Below are 15,184 nucleotides of genomic sequence, written 5' to 3' on the forward strand. Positions count from 1 at the left end.
GCGGAGGGCAACAAAAATGATTAGGGGACTGGAACACATGACTTATGAGGAGAGGCTGAGGGAACTGGGATTGTTTAGTCTGCAGAAGAGAAGAATGAGGGGGGATTTGATAGCTGCTTTCAACTACCTGAAAGGGGGTTCCAAAGAGGATGGCTCTAGACTGTTCTCAGTGGTACCAGATGATAGAACGAGGAGTAATGGTCTCAAGTTGCAGTGGGGGAGGTTTAGGTTGGATATTAGGAAAAACTTTTTCACTAAGAGGGTGGTGAAACACTGGAATGGGTTACCTAGGGAGGCGGTGGAATCTCCTTCCTTAGAGGTTTTTAAGGTCAGGCTTGACAAAGCCCTGGCTGGGATGATTTAATTGGGGTTTGGTCCTGCTTTGAGCAGGGGGTTGGACTAGATACCTCCTGAGGTCCCTTCCAACCCTGATCTTCTAGGATTCTGTGTGTGTTTGTGGGGGTGTTTGTAGGGGTACCTGTGTTAGTGGCAGAGTTAGTGAGGGTACATGTGTTTGTGGGGGGTGTGTGAGGAGGGTACATGTTTGTAAGGGTGGGGGGTATGTGGGGGTACGTGTGTTTGTGGGGGGTGTGTGAGGAGGGTACATTTTTGTAAGGGTGGGGGGTTTGTGGGGGTATGTGTGTTTGTGGGGGTGTTCGTGTGGGGGATACCTGTGTCTGTGGGGCTGGTGCAGTTCCTTGGAGCCCCCGTCGTGCCGGACCCCACCCCCTAAGGGCCCGGCCACTGGGTGGCTCTTCAGGGCTCTGTCCAGTCAGTGCTGACTTCCCCCAGGGGAGCAGGGGTCCGGGGGGTTCCACCCAACCCAGGACACAGAGCCCAACCTCAACCCACTTCACTCCCAGCAGCTTTCTCCTGACAGTCACCCTGAACGGCCCTTCCTCTCACCCCATTCCTCCTCGCCCCATGGCTCTGAATACCCGACAAATCTGCACCCTCAGTGACCCCCCCATGGCTCTGAATACCCCAACTGGGCCTGCACACTCAGTGACACGCCCCCCCCCACCATGTCTCTGAATACCCCCCACAGGGACTACACTTTCAGTGACCCCCCCATGGCACTGAATACCCCACGAGTCTGCACCCTCAGCGACCCCCCCTCCCCCACCCATGGCTGGGGTTGCCAACTTTCTAAGTGCACAAACCCAAACACCCCCGTTCGGCCCGGCCCCTTCCCCGAGCCCTTGCCCCGCCCCTTCTCCTAGGTCCCACCTCCCACTCACTCCATCCCCCCTCCCTCTGTCGCTCGCTCTCCCCCACCCTCGCTCACTCGCTCATTTTCACGGGGCTGGGGCAGGGGGTTGGGATGCAGCAGTGGGTGAGGACTCCAGCTAGGGGTATGGGCTCCAGGGTGAGGCCAGAAATTAGGGGTTCAGGCTGTGGGAACGGGCTCTGGACAGGGGGTTGGGGTGCAGACTCTGGGGTGGGGCCAAGGATGAGGGGTTTGGGGTGCAGGAAGGGCCTTCGGGCTGGGGGGGGAGCTGAGGGGTTCTGCGTGTTGAAGGGGTCTCCAGGCTGAGGCAGGGGGTTGGGGTGTGGGAAGGGGTGAGCGCTCTGGGCTGGGGCTGTGGTTTCCAGGGTGGGGCCAGAAATGAGGAGTTCAGGGTGTGGGAGGGGGCTCAGGGCTGGTTCAATGGTTGGGAGGGGGTGTGGGGTGCAGGCTCCAGGAGGGAGTTTGGGTGAAGGAAGGGGCTCCACGTTAGGGCAGGGGGTTGGGGTGTGGAGGGGGGTGTGGGCTCCGAGCAGCGCTTGCCTCAGGGGGCTCCCTGGAAGTGGCGACATTCCTCAGCCCCTAGGTGGAGACGCGGCTGGGCAGCTCTGCACGGTGTGCGGTGCCTCGGCCTGCAGGCGCCGCCCCCGCAGCTCCCATTGGCTGCGATTCCTGGCCAATGGGAGCTGCGGAGCTGGCACTTGGGGCGAGGGCAGCATGCGGAGCCCCCATGGATGCCCCTGTGCCTAGGAGACGGACATGCCAGCCGCTTCCAGGAGCTGCGAAAAGCCAGGCAGAGAGCCTGCCTTAGCCCTGCTGCGCCACCGACCAGACTTTTAACGGCCCAGTCAGTGGGCTGACCGGAGCCGCCAGGTCCCTCTTCGACCAGACATTCCAGCCGAAAACTGGATACCTGGCAACCCTATGGCTTTGAATACCCCACACTGGGCCTGCACTCTCAGTGACCCCCACCCCAGTTCTGAATACCCCTCTCACCAGAGCTGTCTCTTGGCCAAGCAGCTGGATTTAGCCCGCTCCTCTCCCCCCATCCCCGGCCTGGTGCTGGCTCCCCAGCCCTCTCCATGTGGCTGGTGGCTGTTCTCTGAGCTGCCCTGGCTTTGCCAGTGGCTCTGTGGCACTGAGGTGCCAGCTGTCAGAGGGAGGCCCCAGGCGCAGCGGGGCCCAGCACCTCCCGGCTCCAGGCCTCTTCTCTGTCGTCCTGCTGGGGCTGTAGTGCAGGCGGGCTGGGCCAGGCCTTTTCGGTGCACCCATCCCACCTCAACCCCCGAGCTGGTGCCGGTGATGGGGAGCCGGTGCCAGGGCAGGGCCCTGGGGCAGGGCCTGGGGAGGTGTCCATAGCAGCAGTGCCCGGGATGGAAGGACGAGCATGCCCAAGGCAGCCAAGCGCCGGGGTGGTTTGCTTTGGCTGCATGGCCCGCACTCCCCGTCAGGGCTGGGGCTGGCTTGGTGCTGTGGGGACATTCACCGTGGGCTCTTGGTCCCCTGCAGCCTCCACAGACAGCGTCCCCCACAACATCTCGCCATGGGACTCCAACCTCAGCGACACGGTCTTCACCGACGACATGCCCTTGCTCCCGCAGACTGCCTCCTCCCCAACCAGCAGGGCCGCCCCCGTCAGCTTCCATCTGCCCCCAACCCCCAGCCCGCCGGACGTCAGGCCCAAGGAGATGACGCGCAAGGTCTTCCGAGCCACTGATAGGCCCCAGACACAGGGGGCCACTTCCAAGGCCAGCGTGGGCAAAGGTAAGTGGCAGCTACTGTGCGGCCCGCTGGAAACGAGCAGCATGGTAAGCCCCCGTGAGTCATGGTTCCACCAAGAGCCCCGGGAGGGCCTGGCACGGGCTGGGGAACCCACGGGTGGCTCCGTGGGAACCAGGCAAATGGGAACGAGGCGGCCTGGCTGGTATCTCTGCCTTCGTCCCAGGGCTCCGGCTGAGAACGGCCCCGGTGCCGTGTCTCAGAGCCGTGGCCAGAGCCCGGTGCTCTTCCAAGAGTATGCGCATGGATGCCAGCCGATACTTTCCTGCACCCCTGCCACCAGCTGGCCGGCCGCCCCACAGGCTCCAGCTGGTCCCCGGCCAGTCCCCACTGCACCCAGATGCTGCACCTACCAACCAAGAGTCCTGTGACTTTGCTGGGACTGGTGCCTACAGATTGTGGTGCTGCCCACTGCAAGTGGAGATGGGGTCCGGGGCCCACCAGACTACTAGTCCCATCATGCAATGCAGGCTGCCCACATGGCAAGGCTGCCCACTGTATGCTGGCACATTGTCACCTCTGGCTGCCCTTCAGTATTAAAGGGACACTACCGATTTGTAACCTGGACTCTTTCAGAGTCACACCAGGGCCTGGTCCTGCACCATCCTGCTGGTTTTGGTGGCTTTTTGTCCATATGGTCCTTGCTAAACCTGCCCTTCCCCCATGGCTGTGTGGTGGCAGCCCAGCCCTTCCAAATGCAGGAGTCTGGGCCTATACTCAGGAGACTCTTTGAAAAGTCCAGGGTCGGTTTCTTTGCCCTCTGGTGTCTGCACTGTGGGACACCTTTTCCAGATTGTCTCTGCACCTACGAGGGCTGGAAAATGACTTCAAAGAAAAGGGGCAGCTAGGATTCTCCCCGACCCCTGTGCCCAGAGCTGGGGCTTTCACCAAGTCTCCTGACAAACCCAGGAGATCTGGCTGCACACAGCAGCCCCCACATGGCCCGGGAAAGCCACAGCCTACAAGCAGGAACCGAAATCCCTCTGGCTGTGACTCTCCTTGAGTTTGACTGGCTTCGCCTCAGGCCCAAGTGGCTAATGCACAAAGGGAACAAAGGGAAAGAGTATTCTCTCTTTCCCCCTATCACCCAGCTCCACGCCTCCTGTGGGCACCGGCTCACAGCCAGAGCTAGAACAACTTCAGACAGGCACTGAGTGGGGCGTTGAGGCAGCCTCTTTAAGATGAGGGCAGCCAGAGAGCACTTGGCTGGCTTTAGCTGTCTCTGATACTTGTATGTACAGTTTTCTGTACTTTCCCTGACTACATCATACCACATATTAAACGTTACATTAAACATGATGATATGATCAAACCCGACTGACTGGGGTGATTAAAATAGCCTGGCTATGTTGCATTCATATGAAACCTTCTCCATGATCTTTAACATCTATGTATGCTATGTTTTGGTCGATTACAACCGGAATTCTCAGTTGATTCTACTCCACTTACCTCCAACTCTTACTTCACATGAGCTCAATTAAATGTTATTAGCTAGCCTAATATCTAATTTCTAACACTACAAAATAAGCATATAACACCATACATATATAGAGGCATCCTTCCCTAAATAATTAACCCCTTAACCAGATTCAACAATTACTTAAACAAGTCCCAAGAAACAGCAGAGAGGTGGAGGGGTCTGCTCCCTCTCTCTTCCCTCAATGGCTAATGTGCTCTTAGCTGATCAAGAGGTTATTACCCAGTTGGGATCTATCGAGCAGCACCAGGGTCGTCCTTACCCATATGCAAAATATGCAGCTGCGTAGGGCACCAGGCTGGGCTAAGCCTGTGTGTTTTGCATTCCCTCGTGTTGCTCTGAATGACCTGCGGGGAGAATGGCTCAGTATCTCTCAGCATCTGGGAGAAAGGGGAAGTGGGCAAAGTGAATTGCTTCTGGTTCTGACAGGATAATATTAAAATTAAAAACCTGTAAAACATTGAATTCTGCTTCCTTGTAGTTCCATTAGGCTACGTCTAATGTACACGTACAAGGTAAAGCAAAGGCTGGTTGCTTACTACCCCGCCCCCCACCACCTGTAAGTGGGAGGTGGTAAGAAAAGAAGTGAGGGTTACACCCCTTAGGTGAAATATTAAGATTGTTTTGTTACTTGCATACTTGTATTAGCCAAACTGCACCCACAAAACGTATTGGGTTTCCATTTGCAGTTGGTAATTAACGTATTCCTAATACAACTAATGGAGCGGGAATCCCGCTGTCCCTTTGCTGCTGGACTCAGCTCCTTTGAGCTGTCGTCCCGTGGGAATGCCGGTGTGGACGTGCCCACGCCAGCACGAGGGGCACATCTGCCCCCAGGCTTGGGGCTCCGGCAGCAGTGAGGCAGTCAGCCCGAACGGGGCTCTCCTCAGGAGCCACGGGGGTTACGGCGGGTGCCAGGCGTGTCCCGCTGACAGACAGACTGTGCGGGCAGGTGAGAGGAAAGGACTTTACCCAGAGGGCTGGCCCGCCTGCAGCATCCACGGGGAAGTCACTGCACGGCCGCAGCTGGGGGAGGGAGCCAGGGGGCATCGCCATAGAAACCTGGCTTGTTTGCACAGAGCCGTGCCTGCCACTGAGGGTCACCATCCAGCTGATTCCTATCGCTGCCACGCTGGGGTGGCCGGGGCCAGAGTGGGCGACTCACTGACTGGCTTCCCTGGGGCCTTGCAGATCACAGCCAGCTGACCTGGGAGCGCATCGTGGGAGAAATCGCCTTTCAGCTGGATCGCAGGATCCTCTCCAGCATCTTCCCCGAGCGCGTGCGGCTCTACGGCTTCACCGTCAACAACATCCCTGAGAAGATCATCCAGGTAGGAGAGCCGCTGAGGGGTGGGCAAGCCTGGTGCCCCCTCTGTGGCAGGCACTCTGCTAAAGCTGGCCTGTGGGCAGGGCTACGCCATGGGGTGGCTAAGGGCAGGGACAACAAGGTGCTTTCTGCTGGAGCTGAAGCCAACGGGCCCCCCCTTTTCTGTGCCCCAATTGCCAGGGGGAGGGGATCATTACCTACCCTGGGCCATTTCCAGTCTGCTGGCAAATGCTGGATCATCTCTTCAGTCCCAGAGCAGCTTGGCAGGGCAGGGTAAGCTCCCCACAGCACCCTGCCCTGAGGGGAGCCGTCCAGCCCTTGCTCTGCAGGACAGGCAGCCTGGGGCAGCTTGGAGGCCCCAGAGAGGAGCACATTATGCACTCCCCAATGGATCGCGACGGGGTGCAGCCAGGTGGATGCCTGGCCACTAGAAAAGAGGCTGAGAATCCACCAGCCTGTCTCACGCAGGGCCCCTTGGAGGGTCAGGGCTTTGGGTCACAGCAGAGTCAGCGGGGGTTCAACAGGGCCCTAGAGGCAAAGTGCCCGGCCCCATGCCCAGTCCCCTGGGACAGAAAGCTTCACCCTGCCATAGGCTGCAGGTGGGGAGAGGTGGGACTAGCAAGGACTGCCCTGCGCAGATAAGGGCTGCTTAGCTTCTTGGGCATGAATGGCTGCACAAAGGAGTCAGCGCCAGGGTACGACCCACACTGCTGACAGGGCCACACCTGGGCAGACAAAGCCGCGAGGAAGGTTTCCCAATCATCAGGCAGATCTGTCTGGCAGGGGGACAGATTCTCTGGAGAGCGTCTCCTAGAGAAGGGGCAGGAAGCCACGGCCACTGCGTTCACAGCCAGAGCCACCCTCCCTCAGGACGAGCCTGCCCAGGCCCTGGGCTGCATGGACGGGACGGGCGCTGACAGGGCTCTTCCCGCTGAAATGTGCACGGCCCTTCAAACTAGCCCTTCCCGTCCTGTGGACATGCTCCAGGGACACAGGCCCTGCTGCAGCGAGGCAGCCCCCCAGCCCTGCCAGCCCCAGCGCCTGTCTCTGTGGCGAGGCAGCCCCCGGCCCAGCTAGCCCCTGAGCCCAGCCCACCCCACCCAGGCTCCTGGCTCCCCTGCGGGGCAGTTCCTGGACCAGCCAGCCCTGGCTCCCGGCTCCCCAGAGGGGTAGCTCCTGGCCCAGCCAGCCCCCCAGCCCAGCTGACTAGGCTCCCATCTCTGGCAGCAGCTGCACCCACGGCTTCAGAGGAAGGTGCAGGAGCCCTGCAGTATTGGTTGTGGGGTTCGCTGCCTCAGGGGAAGTTCCTCTGAGCCTGTCACAGGAGGCCTGGCTCCTACCCTAGCCCGTCTGAATTCTGAGTTAGGGGTTAGCAGTGACTCTGGCCAGCAGACTCTCTACGTAACTGTCTCTCATCCCGTTTCAGACTCCTGCTAAGGGCTTGGATGCCCCGACATGTAGTGGCAGTGAGTCCTGCAGGCTGACTGTGTTGGGCTGAATCTGGTCCCCTCTGTTCTGTCCCCCTGAGATCAGTTAACTGGACCTCGGGGTGCCCGACCCCTCCCCTCAAACCGCTCCTCTTTTTCCAGGCTTCCACCAACACCGTCTCCAACCAGGTGGACGAGCAGCAGTGCACAGCGATGACGCGGCGCTACCTGGAAATCATGAACCGCCTGAAGACGGTGGGGTATGACGCCCGCATGCATCCCAGTTTCACCGAGTACATCGTGAACACCTATGGCATTCTGCGGGAGCGGCCAGAGCTGGCCGCCTCAGAGAGCGGCTCCTACAACAACGTGGACTTCCTGCGCAGGGTGGTGACAGAGACGGTGCCCGACCCCATCCGGAGCAACACCCTCATACTGCTCGAGTGCCTTGCCCAGCTGGCCAAGGACGATGGCAAGCCCATGTTCATCTGGTGAGCCGAGGCTGGCCTGCCCGTGTGCCGCAGCGAGCCCATTAAACATTCAGCAAAAGGCCTGATGCCCCAGAGCTTCATTTGAGACCAACACAGCACAAGAGCCAATGACCTTTATACCACCGCTCTCCAACCCTCGTCTCCTAGCCGTGCCCAAGACCAGCCCTCTGTGGCCGCAGGCCGGGCAGGGCCAGCCCCAGCTACCATGTACGCCCAGCATGCCTTCCCAGAGGCACCCTGTACCCCAAGGGCACCGGCTAGTCTGAAAGACATAGCCACACACGACTCTTGCCGGTTGCCATTTGAACACACATACACATTCACCCGCCCTCCCCAGGGCATGCTGCTGTGGAGGGCAGTTTTATTCTGGTGTGCCCACTGCCCCATTTCTCCCCTGTGGCCAGTGCAGGCCCTGGTCAGCCTGCGGTTCTTATGCAAACTGCTGCCCCTGCAGAGGAGCTGGGAGCTGCTCCCCGGTTGCCTCTTCCCTTTGGCCGGTGTGTGATTGTTTAGCTGCGGTGTAGGGATGTGACCCGTTCCGGTTTAGCCAAGGTGTGCGGGGTGAATCCCCACCACCTGTGCAGTGTCAGGGCTCTTGTCTGTGCCCACTGTGGGGTGTTGTCTCAAAGCTACTGGCTGCTCTTCCCTCGGCAGGCCAGCAATTGACACACCCCACCTTGCTACACTGAGTGCCCAGTGCAGATGCCTCAGGGTCCTTTCGATCCTCTGCCATGGGCCTGGAGGGTTACTTGTCCAAGATGGAGTCCAGGGTCACATGAGCAGATCACTTGCCCCCACCTTTTTCTGAATCACAGGGGGTGGCCGTTGGCTCCTTGCTGTCTGAGGAAGCCCTGCTGGGCGGGATGAGTTTCTTCAACGGCCGGCTGTGGTGAGAGTGGAGTATCCTTAATGGGCCAGCAACACACAGCTGGCTAGCCCTGGTGTCAAGCCACCTGGGGGTGTCACCTAGGCTCACAACACAGGTCTGAGATGCAGATACATCGCCAATATGCAAAACTGCCGGTATAATGATGGTACATGGATTTAACGAGGATAATCATACTTGACCGATTGTAACTGTTCTACTGAGACCATACACGACACACTGTGTACAAGATTTAATGCCCCTAGAAACAATGGTGCCTGTGTTACTGTAACTAGTCAGTTGTAAACAGCATCACCCAGGCTTTGGTCTCTTTTCATGAGCAGGGAGTTTCATCAAGTTGAGCTCAGTCCAAATGGGCCCCGTTCCAAGTTCTTCCTTGGGCTCCGTTTCTCTCTGGCACTGCTCACGCCTGCATCTGGTCAGGCTGTAACCACAGGGCCGGGTCGACAGATCTCTGCTGTTCTCAGCGTCGACTGAGCCAGCCCGAGACCACCCCACCCCGAGTGACGTTTCACCTCCTGGAGATGTGGAGCCCGGTTTGTGTGTCACGTAACCCTACAGTTTTCCAGTGTAAACATCCCACAGCTGCTGTGACAACCAGTGAGTTTTCACTTTTCGCAGGAACCCCACACAGCCCCATCGGTGAAGGATCAGGCATAGGGTCAGATGCAGGGGTGCTAGACCTATTTCACTCTGTCTGTGTCTCAAGCAGACGTGAGAGTCCCTGCTCAGCCCTGTTGGGCCAGGCACTGCACTCACGGGTGACAACGACAGCCCCTGCCCCAAGAGCCAGTCTACGGGCCAGCCTGCCCTTTCCCAGGGCCTCAAGACCCGCAGGGCATGGGCTGCAGCTCCCTCAGTGCCCTCAGCCCTCTGTGCTGAGTCTCTATCCCCGGCTATCTGGGTGCTGACCCACACTGTCACTGGGCCCTGCAGGCAGGGGGTACAGTGAAGGGGGTCATTGAGGCTGGGGGAAGCTGGGTGTATGTGTCAGGGATGGGGGTGAGGGGTCTGGGACAGCAGCATCTGGCATGTATGATGAAGTGGGAATCTTTCACAATGTTTGATATGAGTAGTGTGTGTGCCTCAGTTTCCCCTAGGCGGTGCATGGTTAGCTAGGTGGGGGAAGAGGTGATTTACTCTTTGCAGAGACCCAGGTGTGCCAATGACCACTCTAATTGCCTGGATATTTGACACCTAGCAACAAATAACTCTGGATGACCCATGTGCCTTAGGAAGTCAGCCCAGTGTGACCAGCTGGAGGACAAAGAACTGGGGAGGGGCCAGGTGGGGTTGTTAAGTGTGGGCTGCTAGAGGCAGGAGATGCTCTTGGACTGGGAATACACAGTGGGGAGAGAGCTCTGGACTGACCCAGCAGGACTTTGCTGTAACTTTCCATTCTCCAGGGCCTAATAACATCGGCCACACTATCAGAGGCTCGTTCACCTGCACATCCACCAATGTGATCTATGCCATCATGTGCCAGCAATGCCCCTCTGCCATGTACATTGGTCAAACTGGACAGTCTCTACGTAAAAGAATAAATGGACACAAATCAGATGTCAAGAATTATAACATTCATAAACCAGTCGGAGAACACTTCAATCTCTCTGGTCACGCAATCACAGACATGAAGGTCACTATCTTAAAACAAAAAAACTTCAAATCCAGACTCCAGCGAGAAACTGCTGAATTGGAATTCATTTGCAAATTGGATACTATTAATTTAGGCTTAAATAGAGACTTGGAGTGGCTAAGTCATTATGCAAGGTAGCCTGTTTCCTCTTGTTTTTTCCTACCCCCCCCCTCCCCCAGATGTTCTGGTTTAACTTGGATTTAAACTTGAAGAGTGGTCAGTTTGGATGAGCTATTACCAGCAGGAGAGTGAGTTTGTGTGTGTATGGGGGTGGGGGGGATGTGAGAAAACCTGGATTTGTGCAGGAAATAGCCCAACTTGATTGTCATGCACATTGTGTAAAGAGTTGTCACTTTGGATGGGCTATCACCAGCAGGAGAGTGAATTTGTGTGGGGGGGGTGAGAAAACCTGGATTTGTGCTGGAAATGGCCCACCTGATGATCACTTTAGATAAGCTATTACCAGCAGGACAGTGGGGTGGGAGGAGGTATTGTTTCATATTCTCTGTGTATATATAAAGCCTGCTGCAGTTTCCACGATATGCATCTGAGGAAGTGGGCTGTAGCTCACGAAAGCTTATGCTCTAATAAATTGGTTAGTCTCTAAGGTGCCACAAGTCCTCCTTTTCTTTTTGCGAATACAGACTAACACGGCTGTTACTCTGAAACCTTTCCATTCTCCATGTTAACTAACAGGTTTCAGAGTAACAGCCGTGTTAGTCTGTATTCGCAAAAAGAAAAGGAGTACTTGTTAACTAAGGACTCCCAATGCTTTGTTCCAGACACCTAATAACCCCCTGCTGCTACCCCAGGGGCTGAGAGTCACTCCAGAGTCTGGAAGCCAGGTGTGTATTGATTCCTTGGGGATACAAGTCTCCCTGTGGGGTCCAATCCAGGTGGACTCACTGCAGGGAGCTCATGGCGTGACCTGCATCAGTCCCAGGAAGCGATGAAGCCGGGGGGCTGACCCCAGTGACAGAGTGTGACCCTCAGGGGGCCGACTCACTGAAGGGGTCCTCCCAGGGGCCGTGACAGAGCCGTGCGAGAGCACCAGGCCCATGGATCCATGACAGCATCTGAGGGGAGTTGAGGCAGTCTAGCGGAGGGGTTGTGTATAGACATGGGGGTGGGAAGGGCAGTACAGGATCAGGGACAGGCCAAGGCCTTACCCCCCCTCCCCATCTTGGGATGAAGGAGGGCCCTGCACACCTGTGCTCATTGCTATGGTGATAGGCAGCAAACTCACCAAATTTTCCCTTTTTCAAATTGGCAGCCCTCTTCCAAGGCTCCAAATGGGGCTGAAGCCAGCTCCCAAGGGCTCATTTAAGGACAGTCCCTGCCTGTGGAAGAGAAGCTGCCCAGAGTAAAGATGGCTGCTGCCCGCTTCCAGTGTTTTCAACAAGGATGGCACCAGGCGGCCCGCAGGGAAGAAGGCTGTGCTCCATGGCTTGGGGGCTGGGCAGGGCCCTGTGAGGGGACAGGAGGAGGTTGGGGTGCAGGGAGGTGGAAGAGTGCTGAGGTGTGTGACCCAGGAAACTCCTGGTGCCAGCTGACAGAGGGCACAGGGGGGCCATAGAGTTTGACAGGCTGTCACGGAGCCCCGGGATCAGTGCTAGGCCCCGGCTAGGGAACGGTCTGAGAGGAACCCCTCAGTGGGCCAGACCCCCAGGGCCTCTCTCCCGGCTCATGGGCAGCCACGCGGCCTCTTGGCCTCCTCAGCTGAACCCCGGGGGCTCCAGCCCCCCTGCCCCACACCCTCAGCTCTGCCCAGCGAGTCCAACTGGGCCAGACCCCTGGGGAGACCCGGCCACACAGCAGGGGCTAGTGCCCCTCGCCCGGCGTTCGCAGGGACACTCTCCGCGCGGTCACAGCCGGGTTGTTAGCTAGCTGCTCACAGCACGGGATGTGCTCAGGGTGGCCCAGGGAAACGCGGGTTAAAGCCCCGACCGGTGGGGTCAGCCCGGAGCCCAGAGCCCAGCTGTAAGAGCCCCGTTGTTCCAGCTCTGTCCGTCTGACCTCCTTGGGCAGTTCCCAGGTGACCCCAGGCTTCTTCCAGCAGCCAACACCTACCCCCTCACCTCACTCCTCACAGTCCTTTGTTCTCGAGCTGGGGGGTCTTTGCTCAGCCTCCTTGCAGAGAGGTGGGGAAACCCCTCCCCACCCCGCACCTTGGGTGCCAGAGGTCAATGTCCCGGTGATTGGCTTTGCCATTGTCTTCTTGGGTTCTCCATTGATATGGGGTCAGCTGGGCCAGTCCTTTTCAATGGTGCACCCCAGCTCAGACAACCAGGCAACAGTCATAGCCATGTCTCTTAGTCTGCCCTGAGAGCAAACAGTCCTCTCTCCCTCCCCCACCACGTAACCTGTGAAATATAGGGGAAACTGAGGCACACACACGCATCATCAAATGTTACAGAAAATTCCCACTTTGTCCCACAGGGCTCTGTTGCATGCAGAATAATTCACTAGCGGGTGGCATGTGGGGGCGCCAGGGAGAGCCAGTCCCATCACTATATGGTAAGGAGCCCAACACTGCATTACCCCGGCACTTGATATCAGAGTGATTATCACACAAAACCAGCCCAAACGGATCAGGCTGGCAAACCAGCACCACCTGCTATGCACCTAGGTGGTGTAGGCATGTCTCCCCAAACATGGGCTGCTCCTGAAGTCCTTCCTCCATCTTATCACGATGTGTCAGAGGCAAGCTCATCCAGACCCGGCTTACTGGGTATTTGGACTCTGCATCAGTGCACACACGCAGAATTCATGGGCCGTGCAGAGTTTTTTTTCCTCCAGAAAGGTGCTACATTTATGCCTTTTGCCCACCAGGGGGCACTGTGGCACCAGAATAGAGCAGCTGTCTGGGACGGGAGCAGCCTCAGGGGATGGGAGCAGCCTCAGCTGTGGATGTGGAATAGAAAGAAGCTGCCTTCTGCTCAGTATGCTGCCCGTGGGGCCAGGTCTGGAGGCATGGGATCTCGGGGCACATGGGGCTGCTGGGGGTGGGGGGCGGGGTGTCACAGACTGGGGTTCATAGAATCATAGAATATCAGGGTTGGAAGGGACCTCAGGAGGTCATCTAGTCCAACCCCCTGCTCAAAGCAGGACCAACCCCAACTAAATCATCCCAGCCAGGGCTTTGTCAAGCCGGGCCTTAAAAACCTCTAAGGAAGGAGATTCCACCACCTCCCTAGGGAACCCATTCCAGTGCTTCACCACCCTCCGAGTGAAATAGTGTTTCCTAATATCCAACCTAGACCTCCCCCACTGCAACTTGAGACCATTACTCCTTGTTCTGTCATCTGCTACCACTGAGAACAGCCGAGCTCCATCCTCTTTGGAACCCCCTTTCAGGTAGTTGAAAGCAGCTATCAAATCCCCCCTCATTCTTCTCGTCTGCAGACTAAACAATCCCAGTTCCCTCAGCCTCTTCTCGTAAGACATGTGCCCCAGCCCCATAATCATTTTTGTTGCCCTCCGCTGGACTCTCTCCAATTTGTCCACATCCCTTCTGAGTGGGGGGACCAAAACTGGACACAATACTCCAGGTGTGGCCTCACCAGTGCCGAACAGAGGAGGACAATCACTTTCCTCGATCTGCTGGCAATGCCCCTACATATACATCCCAAAATGCCATTGGCCTTCTTGGCAACAAGGGCACACTGCTGACTCATATCCAGCTTCTCATCCACTGTAATCCCCAGGTCCTTTTCTGCGGAACTGCTGCTTAGCCAGTCAGTCCCTAGTCTGTAGCGGTGAATGGGATTCTTCTGTCCTAAGTGCAGGACTCTGCACTTGTCCTTGTTGAACATCATCAGATTTCTTTTGGCCCAATCCTCCAATTTGCCTAGGTCACTCTGGACCTCCAGCATATCTACCTTTCCCCCCATTTTAGTGCCATTTTGAACTTGCTGAGGGTGCAATTCATCCCATCATCCAGATCATTAATGAAGATGTTGAACAAAACCACCCCAGGACTGATCCCTGGGGCACTCCGCTAGATACCAGCTGCCAGATGGGCTGTTCAGATGGGCTAGTTGCAGGGGCAGACTGGGGAAGGGGCTGAATGGGAGTGGGGGTGCTGGGACACATGGGCACAGGGGAGGGGGATGGCTGAGTGGCAGTACAGGACCATATGGGGACGGGGGAGGTGAGGATTTGTTAATTCATATGCTACCTATCTAGTGTGGTAATTTCAGTTTGCAGTTTTGTTTATTTACTAAGGTTATTTGCTTTGATCTGTTTGCTATCACTTATAATCACTTAAACCTATCTTTTGTAGTTAATAAACTTGTTTTTGTTTTGTGTAAAACCAATGTGGAAATCATACTTGGGGCAGAAAGCTGTTGTATATTCCACTCCGCATTGAGGGGGGGGGGTGAATTTCATGAGCTTACACTGTACAGTTCTCTGTACAGTTCTCTGTGCAGTGCAAGATGGTATAATTTTGGGTTTACACTCCAGAGCAGGGGGGTGCATTTGAGTAACTGGGCTAGGCAAGAGGGGATGGGTTTGGAAGAGAAGAAGCTGGAAAGCTCCCAAACCCACCCAGACCTGTGTTTCCATGTAGACACCTGGTGTATTGCAGCATTGCATCTGGGAGCAGCATGAATTTGGGCCAGAGACCTCTTGTACCATGTCCAAGGGATTTTCACTTTCCTCTAGGGGTGTGGAACACATCAAAGAACTGACAGCATTCCCTGGGGGCGCCTCTGTTCCCACTCGCATATTAAACGTGGCAACGTAAAATCCCAGGTAATGGGGCTCTGCCAAGAGCTTGTGCAAGCAGCAAGGGCCGCGACTGAGTGCACCTGTGGCCGCTGGGCCTGAGGAGTTGGCTCTCGGGAACTGTGGTCGGGCAAAAGATGCCATAGATGAAGGCCAGAAGGGACCATTCTGGAAACCCAGCCTGCCCCCTGCACCATGCAGC

At 56.8% G+C, this 15,184-nt stretch overlaps 1 protein-coding gene across 1 annotated transcript; it reads left to right on the forward strand.

Annotated features, from left to right (window-relative positions):
• The first annotated feature begins 5,573 nt into the window (after positions 1 to 5,573).
• SPATC1 (spermatogenesis and centriole associated 1) lies at positions 5,574 to 10,129 on the forward strand. The gene is made up of 2 exons (XM_084620128.1): positions 5,574 to 5,815; positions 7,401 to 10,129. The coding sequence occupies exon 2, from the start codon at positions 7,452 to 7,454 to the stop codon at positions 7,731 to 7,733; it is 282 nt and encodes a 93-aa protein (XP_084476254.1). The 5' UTR covers positions 5,574 to 5,815; positions 7,401 to 7,451; the 3' UTR covers positions 7,734 to 10,129.
• The last annotated feature ends 5,055 nt before the right edge of the window (positions 10,130 to 15,184 follow it).

This window comes from Lepidochelys olivacea, assembly GCF_965140295.1.
Source record: "Lepidochelys olivacea isolate rLepOli2 genome assembly, chromosome: 2".
Lineage (NCBI taxonomy): Eukaryota > Metazoa > Chordata > Testudines > Cheloniidae > Lepidochelys > Lepidochelys olivacea.